The sequence below is a fragment of the Chelonia mydas genome, chromosome 11 (genome assembly GCF_015237465.2).
Source record: "Chelonia mydas isolate rCheMyd1 chromosome 11, rCheMyd1.pri.v2, whole genome shotgun sequence".
NCBI classification, from domain to species: Eukaryota; Metazoa; Chordata; order Testudines; family Cheloniidae; genus Chelonia; species Chelonia mydas.
In genome coordinates, this window is record NC_051251.2 from 27,354,136 (window position 1) to 27,371,082 (window position 16,947).

The 16,947-nt window shown below is 42.7% G+C and overlaps 1 protein-coding gene and 1 long non-coding RNA gene across 4 annotated transcripts; one reads left to right on the forward strand and one right to left on the reverse strand.

Moving 5' to 3' along the window:
• Positions 1–1,125: 1,125 nt before the first annotated feature.
• RBM43 (RNA binding motif protein 43) lies at positions 1,126–9,921 on the reverse strand. 3 transcript variants are annotated; one of them, XM_007056690.4, is made up of 4 exons: positions 9,782–9,921; positions 3,219–3,417; positions 2,654–2,748; positions 1,126–2,571 (listed from the first exon to the last, which is right to left on the reverse strand). In XM_007056690.4, exons 1-4 carry the CDS (start codon positions 9,800–9,802, stop codon positions 1,816–1,818), a joined length of 1,071 nt encoding a protein of 356 aa, XP_007056752.2. In that variant the 5' UTR covers positions 9,803–9,921; the 3' UTR covers positions 1,126–1,815. The 3 variants fall into 3 exon arrangements, with proteins under 3 accessions (XP_007056752.2, XP_043381450.1, XP_037768576.1); XM_043525515.1 differs by having other exon boundaries at positions 9,800–9,817; XM_037912648.2 differs by lacking the exon at positions 9,782–9,921 and adding an exon at positions 3,513–4,223.
• A 35-nt stretch (positions 9,922–9,956) lies between these two features.
• On the forward strand, positions 9,957–15,445 carry LOC119567370. Its single transcript, XR_005227384.2, has 2 exons — positions 9,957–10,107; positions 12,074–15,445. It is a non-coding gene; the product is annotated as an uncharacterized LOC119567370 (long non-coding RNA).
• The last annotated feature ends 1,502 nt before the right edge of the window (positions 15,446–16,947 follow it).

Here is a 16,947-nt window from a genome sequence, read left to right on the forward strand (position 1 = left end):
CAGTGAGAGTTCAATAGTCCTGTGAAAATAAGGCCAATTATCACTTATCTGTGCCTAATATGCATTTTGAATGTGGGAGGCTGGGTTAGCTGACTGAAAAAACAGGAAATGTTTCTACAAAATGACTACCAATCACTAAACTACATTTCTGGGGTCAGAGCTCATGCACCCTTCCCAGGTATAAAAGCTCCACCTTCTGGGTGTGTCTCTATCACAAGGAGCTTCTCCTGCAACGAGAACACCAAAGGCAGGTAACAATGTTCCTGTTCTCTGTAGCTACCTGCTAGCACAAACAAATATACAGTATCCCCAGGTTCCACTGTGACAATCAATACTAGTTGGTTTATCCCTTATAGTATCTGAATGGCCTCTTATTTATTCCTTAAACACTTAAAAATCCCTTGTTCCCCGCCCTCAATATACTCTCTGCCTCAAGTAAGGTGGATTGATTAAAAGCAAAGCAATTTAAACCACCAAGAAGGAAACCTTGATTTAAACAAGTGATTTTAATCTCTCTTTTTTTTTTTTTTTTTTTTGCATTTGTACCTTAGTTATTTTCCTCAAGAAAGATTAATTCTTGTTGGTTGGAAACCATTAAAATATGTTTACTTGCAACTTGCAATTAGAGCCTTTACATTAAATTTGCTACTTCTTTTTGCTAACCAGGAGGATACACTGTATCTTTACACAGTTATTTAAGGAATTGTGTGGATTTTTCATCTTCCTCTGCAGCATGCGGCACAGGTCCCTTACAGGTTTAAACTACTGTAAATGGTGGATTCTCTGTAACTTGAACGCTTTAAATCATGATTTGAGGACTTCAGTAACTTAGCCAGAGGTTATGGGTCTATTACAGGAGTGGGTAGGTGAGGTTCTGTGGCCTGCAATGTGCAAGAGGTCAGACTAGATGATCATGGTGGTACTTTCTGGCCTTAAAGTCTATGAGTCAATGAGCCTACGTAGCTTAACATACATTTATTCAGATTCCTAATTTGCACCATTTTTTGGTTACAAAGTAGTGATTGGTGCATGTTTTTTATTTACTAGATTATGATTAATTTTTTACTTATAATTTCTGTCAAGATATATGTGGACGGAAATTAGAATTCAATTCATGCACAAAAACAGCATTTACTTTTTTTATTGGTTAAGTAAAACTACTTTAAATTTGCTGCATATAGGAAGAAAAAAGTTTATCAAAACGTGTTTTACATGTAAAACTAAGTGATTTATTAAACAAAAACTTGCATAAAAAGAGTGTATGTTAATACAGCCACAAGAGGCACTCGTTTGTGATGCTCAGAGACCATAAAACAGGGATGGTCCATTCACTACGAAAACTAACTTCTACGCACTTTAATTTCACCAGATGCACGAAGAGGACATTTGCTACTTGTTTGAAATTTAAGTTAGTATTTGGGACTTTTGTCTTGGTGTCCATGATTCCTGTGCTTTGAGAAGTGCCTGTGCACATATTGTAGGACTGTATCAGCTGTGATATAGAAGGGCCTGCATTTTCTTTTAATGATAGAGGAGCTACAGTGTGTGAAATGCGGCTCCTAATACTATTAGGGTGCTGTGTGGAGTCAATGGCAAAACTCTAATGGGAGCAGGACTGGGCCCTAATTAATTGAAGTTTGCGAAGTGCTTTCAAATCCTCGGCTGGAAATTACAGAAGTGCAAAACATCCTTTATAAAAAGTCCCCAGTAATAGGGCTTCTATCAACGCCCTTGGGAGACTGTACTTTGGTGTAAGAGATGTCCTTCTCAGGAAGTCCTAGCTCGCAGGCATCACCTACAGCACCTAAATGACTTCTACCTCCTGAATCTCTTTTGGAAGTGGCTTTTTACTGTTTTATTCACTTCTTGGGTAAATTCATATGTCTCAGAGGAACTTCCTATCACATCAATGTGAGTGTCATAAGGAATAACCAGAACTTTGGGGAATCGGGATTTTATGCTCTCACATGCCTGTTTATATTTCTGCCTTTCAGGTCTGGTGTTGCCATCAAAAGAGAATCTTTCTTTACGTAATCTGCAGTGAAGTTTTGCAGACAAATCTTCAATTCCCTCTTTGGCCCTTTCTAATTCTCTAGAATCAGAACTTGCTCTGGCATTTTCTAGATATACTGTGGTGATCTCACCATCTGTGACTCCATGACTTACAACATTGTATTTTGCCAGACTTTCCTTGTATAAAAAATGTTTCATGTAGTAGTATATATCTGTGTCAAGGACAACCACTTGTTCTTTCCTGTTTACATTATGGACAAAAGTATTATTTGGCTCCACAAATAGTCCACATTTCTGGGTCCTGATGTTAGGTCTCTGATCTGGCTTTCTCTCTCCCCTCTTGCCCTTCCCTGAAAGGGAATTTGCTTTTAATAACAAATTGTCTTTTAGTGTCTTGATTGCTGGGAATGACCCTTGAACAGAAATTTGTCCATTGGATTGCAAAGGACTGAAGCTCAAGGCTGGGATAGTCTTCTTAAGCTCCTGCACCAGATCTTCCAAAACGTATTTATCTCCAAAAATGGATAAATCGAGAACAGATGAGACACAGGTGAAGACCTATACGTGTAAAATAAAAGCAATTAATAAGTGCACCACAGGCATGACCACACCATTAGGACGCTATGATGGAAGCACTTACATGTTCACTATAGAGAGATATTTTCAGAGGATAATACCTGCCCAGCCTCTTGTCCTCTAGTCTGTGTTCATCTTTCTGGAGAACATTCTCTGTAACTGAGAAGAAAATTCAGACTCGCTTTGTTTTGCAAGAGGATGATAATGTTTTATTTCCTGTCTGATGGTTGGAATACTTCATACGTGTGTTTCTCTTGATGGTTTCCCTAGCAATTTCCCCATTGCTCAATATTCTTGCCTGACATTTTATGTATTTCTCAAAATTGTTCAGAGGAGAGAGAGAGCAGCCTGTCTCCTTAGAACATTAATTGGCAGAGATTTATTCCCCAAGGCTTGACTATAAAAATCTCATCTGCTATGCACGTTATAGATTTATTCTTTTACTAGTCTTAAAAGACACAAATACTCTGCATGAAGCCTATTCACATTTTTGCCCTTAATAAACAGGAGGAAATCTTAAAATTTGGGATTAATATGAGGGCGTTCATGTGTAGTGTTTTAAGTTTAATGTTCTAAATTACATACTCTTATTTCTTGGGTACAATTATGTTATTTGTTAATATGAATACCTTCTTGATCTTCAAAGATTATGTATGCAACTCCTTTTATTGTTGTTGGATAAACTACATCCTTCACGTCTCCACCTCTATTCTTTGTCTTTTGGAAATGAATCATCAATATGTCAGCCATGACATCATCTTTCACAATGCCATCTGGAATACCAGAGACCACAACTGTTTTCCTAGAGTTGGCAGCTCGTCCTGGGGCCTGTGGACAGAGACACGACACATTGTAAATACAAGTTATACGTGCAATGACTTATGCCATTAGCTGTTCCCTCCCCAGAAGAGATTTCCCAGTACCTCTCTGATATCCACTCTGTCACACCATGCCTCCTGTACAGAGATCCATAATACACCTCTCTCCATTCCTGCAGCATGAAGAATGCTGAATAAACTTTTGATTCTCTCTCATAGAACATTTCACCAAAGAACTCCAGGCTTAATTTTCCTTTACATTAAAGGTTTGTCTACATTACAGAAGCACAGCTACGGTGCTGCAGCTGTGCACTGTAGCGCTGTATTGTACAGGCTTCCTACATCAAAGGAAGGGAATTTTCCGACAGCGTACATAATCCACTTCTCAGAGAGATGGTAGGTAGGTCAACAGAAGAATTATGTTGTCTTAGCTGCATCTACAAGATGGGAGTGTTGGTCAACCTAACTATGTTGCACAGGGCATGATATTTTTCACAGCCCTGAGAGATGTAGCACAGTCAATCTAAGTTTTAGGTGTAGACCAGGCCTAAGGCCTTTTTACACTAGTGGTGTAAATCACATCAACTTCAAATGCCAAAGCAGAGCAAGTGAAAAGCAGACTTTTAGACTTTAAATGGCTTCTAAAATGAGCAGAATTTGGTGTGATATTAATAAGACTACTTTTGTTCTATTTTCTGATTCCTTCTACATAGCCTCTGGCACAGGATTGGGAAGGCGGGAAGGAGGCATGGCTAGAACACTCATCGGGCAGACAGTCCCTTAGGAGGCCTTACCAGCTGGCATGCTGAAGCAGCCCTGAGGCTGCTCTAACCTGTGCCCAGTACTGTGGCAAAAAGAGGGTCAAGAAGCCATAACTGGCTCCTTCTCTACTATAAAGAGTCCGTAAAAGAACCTGGCCACTCCAGGTTACCAGACAGATATGTGGTCTCACACACAAAAAAGTGTGGTTTAGTGGTATGACCATAAGAATGAGAGGAAATAACTCCCAAGTTCCAGGTCTGACACTGACTCCTTCTGTGCCTTTGGGTCCTTAACATCTAGGCCACCGGTTCCCCATCTGTACCATGCAGCTAGCAATACTGAATCATCTACCTCACAAAGAGATATGAGGATGAATTAATCTGATAATGTTTCTAAAGTGATATATAAGAGTTAAATAGTAGTGTTATTTTTCTTCAAACAAAGCAACACCATCAACAGATTTTGAATTTGTGCCTCTATAATGGTATACTGCTGCCAAGAGGAGGACTGAGGTGACGATGTTTAATTTTGATACTGGGGCATAAACGTGGATCCCATTAGTTTATATCTCTATTCTACACAATTTTAAAATGTTACTTTCACTGGAAAAAAAATGTAGACCCCATTGTATCATAAGTTGAAAAAGTGAAATGAGTGAATAATAATGAGATACCACAGAGCAGGGGTCTCAAAGTCCCAGCCCGCAGGCCATCTGCGGCCCAAGAACCTCCCCACTGCGGCCTGTGGAGGAGAGACGCATGCAGTCATGCTGCTGGGGCAATGTCTGCTGCAGGCGCCGCCCCCCACAGCTCCCATTGGCTGAGGGAGAGGGACGGAGATATTATCACTAGTTGCTGGGCAGAGTCAACCATGGAGGCAGCATCATTAGTTGCGGGCAGAGTCAGCCATAGAGGCAGCATCACTTTTTTCCACAATGAATATAAACAAGTCAAAATACTGCACACAACTATCTGATGCACACCTTGCTGCAATCCTGAAGGTTTCAACTGCTCACTCACGAAGGCCAAACATCAACAAACTGGCAGAACTAAAGCATTACCAGGTGTCTCGCAAGCACTAAAAACTCTCTGGCTAGCGAAAAATTGTATAAAGTTGTATGACAGTTTTATTATTCCTAAGAAATTTGAAATAAAAAATACAATACAGACATTTTCTTTTCTGAACACCATCTTCAGTGACATTATTGGCCCTCTGGGAGGATTTAAGGATTGCCACTGGCCCTAAGGTAAATTGAGTTTGAGACCCTTACCATAGAGAATATTAATACTTTGATATTATACATTTTTTCAATACAGGAATTAATTTCAAAAGACAATATTTAAGTAAGAAGCTATTTCAATTATAGATGCTGCATCTTTTAATGCATTTATGTTTTTTGAGAAGGTATCCAAGACAAAGATGCTCTCATTGTTTGTAATGCATGTTGGAACAGTACATCGAAAGAATGCTGTCTGGTTGCATGAACAGAAAAGAAAAGAAAAGAATAGTGTCACAAAATTCTAATATCTTGCTTTTACATAAATGCCAAATTACAGAAGAAGAATCAATGGACAATAAAGGCCAGGTTCACTGCTGATATAAGTTACTGCAGTTCCACTGGAGTTGTGCCAACTTATACTAGCAAAGAATTTGGCCCTGAATGTCAAGAGAAAGCTGAGACTTGCATTTGCAAGACTGAAACTGTTAATCCTTTGATATTCATCAAATAATCTGAATGATACAATGTGATGGGCTAAACTAGGCCCAGAGGACCCCTAGAATCATAGAATCATAGAATATCAGGGTTGGAAGGGACCCCAGAAGGTCATCTAGTCCAACCCCCTGCTCGAAGCAGGACCAATTCCCAGTTAAATCATCCCAGCCAGGGCTTTGTCAAGCCTGACCTTAAAAACCTCTAAGGAAGGAGATTCTACCACCTCCCTAGGTAACGCATTCCAGTGTTTCACCACCCTCTTAGTGAAAAAGTTTTTCCTAATATCCAATCTAAACCTCCCCCATTGCAACTTGGGGCCCTGCTGGAGGCCTCAGAGTCCTGCCACACCCATCCCAGGAAAAGAGCAAAAGAGGTGTCCTCCAAGCAGCCTAGAGTGGCTGCAGAGGAAGAAGCCAATCAGAAAGGCTGCAGGGAGCAGCCAATCAGGGCCCAGGAAGGCCATATAAAAGGAGCTGTATCGCTAGAGGCAATTAGGGCTTAGGAAGGCCATATAAAAAGAGCTGTAGAGCTAGAGACAGTTCTTTGCTGGAGCTCCTGGCTGGCCAAAGAGAACTGCAGTACTATGTACAGCTCAGTGCTAGCAGGGACCAGGGGAATGAGAGAGAGCTCCTGGTTGGCTGCTGGGCCTGAACACAGATGTGCCCTGCGATAAGGGTGAAGCTTTTGTGGTGGCTGGGGCTGTGGGGAAGCGGTCCACGAATTGAAGGCAGTTAGTTAAAGGGACATGGTTGTGCATGACTGCTATTCTTAGGAGCCTTGAGCTGGGACCCTCTCCACCCCCCACACGGGACCTGGCCTACAACTGGGCAATGGTAAACTCCCCCTAAAGGGGATCTGAACGACTAAGAAGCCCAACTGGAAAGCTTGGGCTTGAACAGACCAAGATGGCAAAGCCATTGCCTCCAAAGAGGAAGCCCTCAGGGTGTAGCCTGATACCAGGCTGGGACTGTCTAAAGACCACAGACACACCTAAGCAGAGGGGGCACTTGTGAGAGGCGGGTGCTACGCTGTTACACACAGATTTAAGCCTTGATTTTGCAACTGGATCTACAAGTGTAGACTCCTATGTTCCAGTGGGATCCCATGTAAGTCAATGGTGCTGCACACAGATGCATGGATTCTTCCAAATGGATTCTGTTGCAGTCATTAGTCATTTAGCTGATGGAACATTAACACAGTAAAATAACAGTTTATTGTAGCATTAGCTTGTTGCACTCTACTTATTACATCTTACTGCTTGCCTGCCCGTCTTTGACCTGACAAGTCGTCAGTGTGTCCTTCTTAACAGATTCCGGAATGGGCAAGGCCTTTGTGCAGCCAATCAGCAGCGTTGGGGTCTTCAAGACAATCCAAGCTGCGGTGCAGATCAAACAATGATACACATTGTTGAGGACTGCCTGCTAGCCAAATTAGTGGTGGTGTTCCAAGAGCTCCACTTGGCCACTAAGAATGCTATTGCTTTGCTATGTGAACGCTAAATAAATAAATTGCACTCTGCTCATCTTGAGAACAGACTTTCACTTTTTGTCAACCAGAGAGCTCATGCCCAGAAATACATGTTTTAAACTGACACTGATTGTATGAACAAGCTGCTTTCTGGCTGTCTGAAGTATATATAGGGTTACCTGGTTTTGACCTGAGTGGTTAACCAAAGTTGCGGCCCTGAAGTTTGTTTCTTCTAGAAGGAGAAATTGATGATGGATTCAGATATCTCTAATGCAATCCTGTTTGTTTACAATAACATGTACAAACCCTGTTTCTCTGAATAGAGCAGGAATCAAGCAGCAGAAGACAATTTCTTTGCTCACAGTCCCAACTCTCTTTTAGCCAGCACTTGGCCCAAAAGCTCACTCTTTCTTAGCTTTTTTCCCTCAGGATAGTGCTAACTGTTCTCCTGTGGCTGGTCCCTTGCTGCCTTCTCTGTGTTTCTCTCATGACAGATCCCCCCCTCCCCCGCCCCACACACATACAGTTCCACCAATCAATGTCCTAGCCCCTGTGACAGGTGTTTGCTGTACCTGTCCCTAGTAGGGTTACCACCTTTGAAATGAAGAAAAAAAAAAAAAAGGCACCTCAGCTCCAAGGCAAGCCCACTGCAACCCCAAACACAAGGCAACTCCACAACCCTGCCCCCCCCCTTCAACAGCCACTTACAGTATTTAAAGAGAACACATTTAGATAAGACTGATAACACTGCATGTCTCCTCACTCTTGAATGACTCAAACCCTCTTTCTCATACACACAGGCGGGGCGCTTGCATGTTGGCGGACAGACAGTTGCTGTGTTTTCAACAGTTTTGATCTGTTATTTAAACTGTGGAAGTGGGAACCCTGCAACCTCTTTAGTTGGACACAAACTTTTATCCCATGATGATAATAGGTTTCAGAGTAGCAGCCGTGTTAGTCTGTATCCGCAAAAAGAAAAGGAGGACTTGTGGCACCTTAGCGACGAACAAATTTATTTGAGCATAAGCTTTCGTGAGCTATAGCTCACTTCATCAGATGCGTTCAGTGGAAAATAAATGCATCCGATGAAGTGAGCTGCAGCTCACGAAAGCTTATGCTCTAATAAATTTGTTAGTCTCTAAGGTGCCACACGTCCTCCTTTTCTTTTTGTGATGATAATGCAAATCTTTAGATCCACATTAAAAAAAGCTCTGGCATAATTAATTATTTTTCTGGCAAATCTTTTTTTTTTTTTAAACAGCCAGGCCTGTCAAATACCGGCCAAGTGATAACCCTAGCCCACAGGGAAACCCGCTGAGCTATACAGTTCAGCTTTAACTCAAGTTTTGTCATGTGCTTGTGTGTTGGGTTATTTTAGCCACCTAGTTACACAAAAAGAAAAGGAGTACTTGTGGCACCTTAGAGACTAACCAATTTATTTGAGCATAAGCTTTCGTGAGCTACAGATCACTAGATCACGAAAGCTTATGCTCAAATAAATTGGTTAGTCTCTAAGGTGCTACAAGTACTCCTTTTCTTTTTGCGAATACAGACTAACACGGCTGTTACTCTGAAACCTGTCATTATGCTAGTTACACAGAGGGACTTAATGGCTTCTTTACATTTAGCCTGAATGAAAGAGGGCTCTTACACCCACTAACTTCGAAAAGGTTTAATACAACCCACGATGACCGTTTACTTTGGCTAAGGAATAATAGCTAGCCAGCACTTTGGTTAGTACACATTTTCAATGTGTTTCCTTAAATTACAAATAACTTGCTAGAGAATGACTGTTATTTAACCGGGCCTGGAGCAATTTCATTTGCTGTTATCAATTCAAACCACACAATTACCGTTTCAGCATATAAAACAGATGAATATTGTTCCTGTGCCCGGTTGCGGAGGCAGGTAGGGACAAGGGGGAATTAGCCAGGAAAAATAATACAGCCCCTCCCCCTCCGAGGCCCTATTGCAACTGCACTGCCCAGCAGCTGGTCTGGGGCACCCAGAGCCAGTGCAGGCTACCGAGGCACGGGGCTTCTGCATGGATGGCCCTGACCTCCTGCAGCTCCTCCACGAACAGCAAGTTTTGGGAGGCAGGCCCGTGAGAGGCAAACCCTGCTCCTGCCCTGGCACGGTGTGGGGGGATTTCTCGGGGTGAATCCCCTTTGAGATTTCTCTTCCCCAGAACAGCGTCACGCGGACTGTAGGGCAGGCTGAGCCGAATTTGACCCACGATGTTTTCCACGCGCTATAAGAACGGCCGGGCCGTTCCGCGGGTTCAGCCTCTTGCGAACCGTGCAGAGGGCGCTCGGTACGAATGCATCACGCAACCCCCCGCGTCCAAAGCCCCGCTACCCTCAATTCGAGCCCGAAGTCCTGCCGGGCCAGCTCGGAGCCCCTCTGCTACACGCGGTAAAAAGAAACACACCCAGTGCGAGCCGCTTGCCATGACTGCACCGCTGGCCGCCTGGCCCCGACCGTGCAACAGCCCGATGCAGCTTTACTTTCACTTCTTAGTTCGGTTCCCCTGACAGCCTTGGCATTCATCAGCCCGTCTCGGCGCGATGCTTGCTGGGGACTGTAGTACCCTGCGCCCCTTATCGGGTGAGAACAGTGCGCTGTAAAAGGGGACCGTCAACTACACATCCCAGCTGACAGCTCTCCCCGGGCAGGCGGCCGCGTCTGTTGAGACGCTGGGGCGCGACGCCCGCTTCTGTCGCTGGACATCCGTGGATTGACACAGCCGAGATACAGGTGACCCTTAACCCCGAGGAGAAACTAAAGGGGTTTGCGACACAGAGATTGGGTTTTAACTCCGGTGTCTGTGCCCGGTTTTCATGTTGATTTGTATGGTTTGTTTATAACTTAAAAGAGGAAGCATACAATCAGGTACTGATAGGAGCTGGTGTCTTACCAGGTACTGGTGCAGCTGCAGGGTACAGCTGATACAGCATCGGCCTGGCCTGCCGCACACCATGCGGTCATCTAACCTGCCCTGAGGTGTGAAACTGTCACAGGCCGTCCTACGCGCGTTTTTGCTTATCTAGATCGATCTATCCACAAATAAACCCATGAAACTAAAATCAGGATGCTAAGTAGGAGGGGGAGGCGATAGGGAGGGAGGGAGTGGGATGAGGATGGGCACAGGGAAGAGGCGGGAAGGAGTAATCCCAGGATGAATGTGGTGACATGAGGAGGCAAGGCAGGCACGTTAAACCAATTGGGCATAAAATAATGTATAAATCAAGTGAGAGTGAACTGAATGCTATGGCAGAGATACAGACTGTGGGTATTGTTCATCTGTCATGTGGAAGTGCAGGAAGCCAGAAGTACTCTGACGTCCAATGGGTGGGCATGTAATGGCATTTTGTTGTCACTTTTGTAGGGGCAAGAAAAAGAAAGTGGTGAATCAGGCCCCTTGAGTCCCCAGTGAGGATTGTCAGTGCTATCTTAGAGCTAGTAGGATGTGCTTTTCAGGCAGTTTTTTTCTTTGCCTTATAGAATCATAGAATCATAGAATATCAGGGTTGGAAGGGACCCCAGAAGGTCATCTAGTCCAACCCCCTGCTCAAAGCAGGACCAAGTCCCAGTTAAATCATCCCAGCCAGGGCTTTGTCAAGCCTGACCTTAAAAACCTCTAAGGAAGGAGATTCTACCACCTCCCTAGGTAACGCATTCCAGTGTTTCACCACCCTCTTAGTGAAAAAGTTTTTCCTAATATCCAATCTAAACCTCCCCCATTGCAACTTGAGACCATTACTCCTCGTTCTGTCATCTGCTACCATTGAGAACAGTCTAGAGCCATCCTCTTTGGAACCCCCTTTCAGGTAGTTGAAAGCAGCTATCAAATCCCCCCTCATTCTTCTCTTCTGCAGACTAAACAGTCCCAGCTCCCTCAGCCTCTCCTCATAAGTCATGTGCTCTAGACCCCTAATCATTTTTGTTGCCCTTCGCTGGACTCTTTCCAATTTATCCACATCCTTCTTGTAGTGTGGGGCCCAAAACTGGACACAGTACTCCAGATGAGGCCTCACCAGTGTCGAATAGAGGGGAACGATCACGTCCCTCGATCTGCTCGCTATGCCCCTACTTATACATCCCAAAATGCCATTGGCCTTCTTGGCAACAAGGGCACACTGCTGACTCATATCCAGCTTCTCGTCCACTGTCACCCCTAGGTCCTTTTCCGCAGAACTGCTGCCTAGCCATTCGGTCCCTAGTCTGTAGCGGTGCATTGGATTCTTCCATCCTAAGTGCAGGACCCTGCACTTATCCTTATTGAACCTCATCAGATTTCTTTTGGCCCAATCCTCCAATTTGTCTAGGTCCTTCTGTATCCTATCCCTCCCCTCCAGCGTATCTACCACTCCTCCCAGTTTAGTATCATCCGCAAATTTGCTCAGAGTGCAATCCACACCATCCTCCAGATCATTTATGAAGATATTGAACAAAACCGGCCCCAGGACCGACCCCTGGGGCACTCCACTTGACACCGGCTGCCAACTAGACATGGAGCCATTGATTACTACCCGTTGTGCCCGACAATCTAGCCAGCTTTCTACCCACCTTATAGTGCATTCATCCAGCCCATACGTCCTTAACTTGCTGAGTCCTTAACTTGTCTGGGTGCTTACTAGACTTAAATTATGCAAGTAGCAATGACTCTTTTTAAGACTTGATTTAAAATTGTCTTTTTTTCTCCTAAAATGTGAACTTGAAGGAAATTAAAATGAAGACTCTGCGATGAGTTATTGCATCCCCACACCTTTCCTTCTTCCTTGGCATGGTCTGCTGCAGCTTCTGAGAATGGAATCTTCAGCGCTCAGGGCTTGTCTACATGGGGAAATAGCCCGGAATAGCAATTGCTCAACAGCTATTCTGCATGAGCTCCCTGTGTGGACACTCCTGTTCTACACTAATAATACCTTTGTGCAGTTTAGCTTAATCCACTTATTTGGGTTTTAAATTCACATCCTAGCTTATTTTTCAGACAAGCCCATAGACACTCTACTGATGGGTGCTATGGTAAAGCCTCACATGGAGAGATATTAAGTGCTTCCAAAGTGGCAAGACGTTTGGCAATCACACATCAGATTTCTTGTAGATGATTCCTCCTCCCAGCTCGTTTGCAGTGCAGAATGGTAAAACAATTTTCTAAAGAAATAATTAGACTACTTCATAGCTCTTATGTAATGCTTTTCATCCATAGCTCTCAAAGCCCTCTTACAATAACTGTCCTCCTTTTATAGTTATTTTTGATTTGTGATATCAATTATCTAGTTCTGCTGTGGTTTTCTTTTTTAAATTAAAGGAAAGCAATATATATATATATATATATATATATATATATATATATGGGTTCTGTTTTTATGGCATGGATGACACAGAAACAGGAAGGTTAGGGTGCCCTCTCCTGTTCAGTTTTCTTCTCAGTTTTGCTGCAGTAAAATAAAAAGGGTAACAAGCAATAGTGTTAGATTTTATATTGGAGCAACTTTAGTTCCATAACATTGTACTGAGGTTATAAACATGGAGTGTCATGTATATATGGATACATAAATAGACCATAACTGAAAGGGAGCCACCTCAGAACAGACAGCTGGCAATCTACTAGCAAACAGCATTACTGTGAGGAATGTGGCAAATCTGACAGGTGCCATGGGAACCTTAGTGTTCACGTACAGCGGTGGGATCAAGGTTTGCAGGTATTGTTACCCCTTTTGACCAGAGCAGATAGTCAGTTTGGGGGGTCGTGGGTTGTTCCCATTAGGAGAAACTGATGATGGAGTCAGGTATTTCTGTTTATTTACAAGAAACACACAAATTCTTGTTTCCCTGAACACAGAAGGACGTGGTTTCTTTCCTCACAATTCCAAGCTCCTTTCTATCCACTTAGCCCCAAGCTCTCTGTCAGCTCTTTCTCACTGAGCTTTTTCTCAGGATCAAGGTCACAGTGCTTCTCTGCATCTGGTGCTTCCTTGCTGCCTTCTTGGTGTGCTGTAATGTTTCTACAGGCTGTGTCTCCACACACAGTTCGAACTGAGCAAGCAATACCCACCCAAACCCCTACTTTCAGGAGGCCATTTTCTCACTGGTCCTGCATGGCATGGCCTGTGTTTTGGAAAGCAACTCTATTATTTCAACATTTTATTCCACAAAGGAGCTTGTGTTTCTTATCTTTATTTTTATGGTTACATCCACTAGCTTCAACAAGGTTTAACCCAAACCCTAGCATCACAGTATCATCCAAAACCACCCATCCAGAGAGATAGAGTGCATGAGTGTAAACTGAGGGAACTACCCTGTCAAATCTGCATTAATCCTGTTGGAAATTGGAATGGAACCTGATTGTGTAGGGTGTCTTGTAATTTCAAAGCCGAAGTTTAGAACATGGTGCCGGCTGCATCCTAGCAACATAGTGAAGAAATATAGGAATTTTTAAACTTCCACTGGAGAATAACAATTTCATGAGATCATAAGTGGATAGGAAGAGTGTGAAGCCATTCTGTGGCTACCTAATCTTATCTAATTATTATTACAGACATTTATAAGATGGCCATCACTGTATTACTTAGTCCCCATCACATCATTTAGATTGTCTCCAGAAACTAAATATGTGTTCTGTTTCTGACCCCTCTCAGTGATGACACCATCTTTCCTAAATGGATCAGAAAAGGAATCTTCTCAGCAAGAATGCTCCTTGCCAATGGAATTCAAACATTTGCAGCTAATAAGGTCTGAACTAGCACTACCTACAACATATTCCTAGATACCACTGTAGGATTGGTGGGAAACCCTTTCCATTAAATTGTTCTCTAATTTCTCCCATTGGTATCAATGGCACAGAAGAAAGCTGTTAATTTATTCCTGCTGCATTAGCTTCCTATGAGCTGAACCATGGCTGGCCCCGGTATAGGTAAGCAAGAAGGCAAAAGTGTTAGGAGTCTCCCCAGTCTGACCCATTGGGCCCTAGTGCATGGCCAGGTCAAACGGTGGTTTTGGAATGCAGGCTTTGCTCCCCGCTAAAGCCCCCATTGCTGACAGCTGCTTGAAAGAGCTCAGGTTGATGGAGTGAAGTGCATGCAACACACTCCCCTCCAGTGAGGAACTACCATTCTAGCATGTGTTTCCTAGGAGGAATTTTGTTTGTGTGGCCTGTCTAGTGTATTTCTGCCTAGAGAAGAAAGCTTCTAACTCTTCTTCTCCATCTTAAATATTCTGACATATAATGAGGACATTTAGGAACAAGGATTTATTACTGATGTTTTCTAAGGCTGTATTTAATTTATTATTTGACCATTATTTAATATTATGGGTGGTAATAGCACCTAATTGAAAGAAATATCAAAAATGACTGTTTCTGAAAAAGGTCTTATTTTTTGTTTGAAACTGATCTCCCGTTGTCTTTATATAAAATCACTACTTAACACTTTTAAACTGGATAATCAATAGACTGAGAAATTCACAAATAGTACCTGGTTCTTAAGATGTATTACTTAAAAACTCTTCTTGATTTTACTTTGTTACTTTTATCTGCACCTTTTCACTAGTCCTGCCATGTTTAAACTTTTGTCAGAATTTCCACTGAAACCTTCATTCTTCAGGTTTTACATCTCAATGCTTTTCAGTGATAGGGTTTATGTTGTTGATCTTCATGCACTTTTTTTTCTCTGTGCAGTTTAGAGCATCTCCTCAAAATATCAAGACATTTTTAAAGCTAATTGCTAAGTACACAATTCTCCCATAGTTTCATATGCCTTTGTTTATTATGCATTTTATGTTGGTTATTTAGTGTAATCAATGTAAGCTTTTTCCACACATCAAACAGAGGAGACTTTTCCTTTCTTTGTTCTAAGCAGAAGGAAAACAAAACCAACTTTGACTGTACTTGATTTTTTGTTTTCTATATACAGCCATGTATTTTGTTGTTCATTTGTTAAGGCTGTGTAATCTAAATCTGACTTTTTGTATATTATAGCTACAATCAATGTCTGATTTATATTTTCCAATGTCTTCCTACAGGGTATAATACAAAATCTGTTTTGTACAGTAAGGGTTTTTATATAATGAAAATAAATGATATTCACATGAACCCCTCCCTCCGTGTTAAGTGACATTAGAGGTTTTCTGCTGCCACATGACAGACTGCCAAATTATTCCAGCGCCACAAGGGTGGAGAAGGAAAAAGAGAGAGAGGCAATAAATCCCCCCTTGGGAAGAGAGGACACTCCCTCCCTTTGCAAGCCCAATTCAGTTCAAAGAACTTTTAATATAATTTAAGATGTGAATGAAGACAATAAATTCTGCCTTTTGTCCCTGATTCAAGGGCTATGAATTAAATCTGTGCTGCCTTCCATATGCCCCTTTTCCAATTGGCCATCTCCATCCATTTACTGCTGCCCTCAGAAAGAGGGCTATGGCCATGATCACACAAAATAAAATCCTCAGACAAGGCAATCATAACCAGATGGTTGCTCCAGTATGGTTACAAAATAATAATCTGTTATACATAGTTTTAAGAGCCACCTGAGTTCTTAGCTAGTATCTGTATGTGTTTAAATTAGACAAAATAATGGGTATAACTGAGGAATAGTGTAACTGTAGATACAAATAGTTAAGAAAAAGACCTCTCATAAATAATACATCCTTCCTAGAGAGAGACCTCATATTAACTCACTAAAGAGTTCGGTAGGTGTTGGATCAGGCCCCAGAAGAGGTATCAACGTGCGAACAGCAGTGCAGATTATACTCCTGGGAGAATTCTGTGCCAAAAAAATTAAAAATTCTGCACACAATATTTTAAAATTCTGCAAAATTCTTCATATTTTATTTGTCAAAATAATACAATATAATGCCAGTTTCAATTATTTTGGTAATTTATTTCAAAATATGTCAGTAAGAATGTCTGTAACAATACAGACCAAAAGAATAAAGATTCTGGTAATTATTTTTTTTTTATAAACAGATTCCTTACTAGGCATATTAATACAGAACTTTGAGTAATTCATTTAAATTACAATACAGAACTGTGTTTCCTGCACCTGTCAGAAGCAGTGCAAAAGCTCTGGAGTTTCAGGAGTAACAGAGGAGCTGAGGGAGCGGGAAGGAGCCTGGAGTGAACCTGAAGGGTTGTTGGGTGTGGGTGGGAGAAGTTTTTTGTTTTTTTGGGGGGGTGGAGAGGGCAGGATTGTTAGGGAGCCTCCCCCATGCAGACCCTGGCTGATCACAAGCCTCTCCCATTCAATCAGGCACATCTGTCCCTGTCCTCGCATCCCTCCATCCCGATGGGTCCCTGCAGCCCCCGTCCCCATGTGGCTATGCACCCCCACTCCCATTCAACCCCTGGGTCAATGCTATCACCCCCCTAGCTCCACAGCCCACTAGCCCCCCCATCTGTCCTCCCCACTAGCCATTCTGAACCCATCTGTGATCCCCCAGCAGCCCCATGTGCCCCACTCTGTCCTAACCTGGCTCCACGGGCCAGGTGCTGTGATGAACTTCTACTCCTGGGGGAATTCTGTGCCACTGCACGTGCACAGAATTTTTTTTCCCCCCACAAAAAATACATTCTGCCCAGAAGTGCTTCAGTTCTGC

Excerpts from the sequence above, each read along its gene's own strand:
- RBM43 (XM_037912648.2), bottom strand. The coding sequence starts at position 3,578 with ATGGAGAGAGGTGTATTATGGATCTCTGTACAGGAGGCATGGTGTGAC. Across the intron at positions 3,418-3,512 it reads ACAGAGTGGATATCAGAGAG|GCCCCAGGACGAGCTGCCAA; the intron begins GTACTGGGAAAT and ends CTCTGTCCACAG. Across the intron at positions 2,572-2,653 it reads TATCTCTCTATAGTGAACAT|GTCTTCACCTGTGTCTCATC; the intron begins GTAAGTGCTTCC and ends TTACACGTATAG.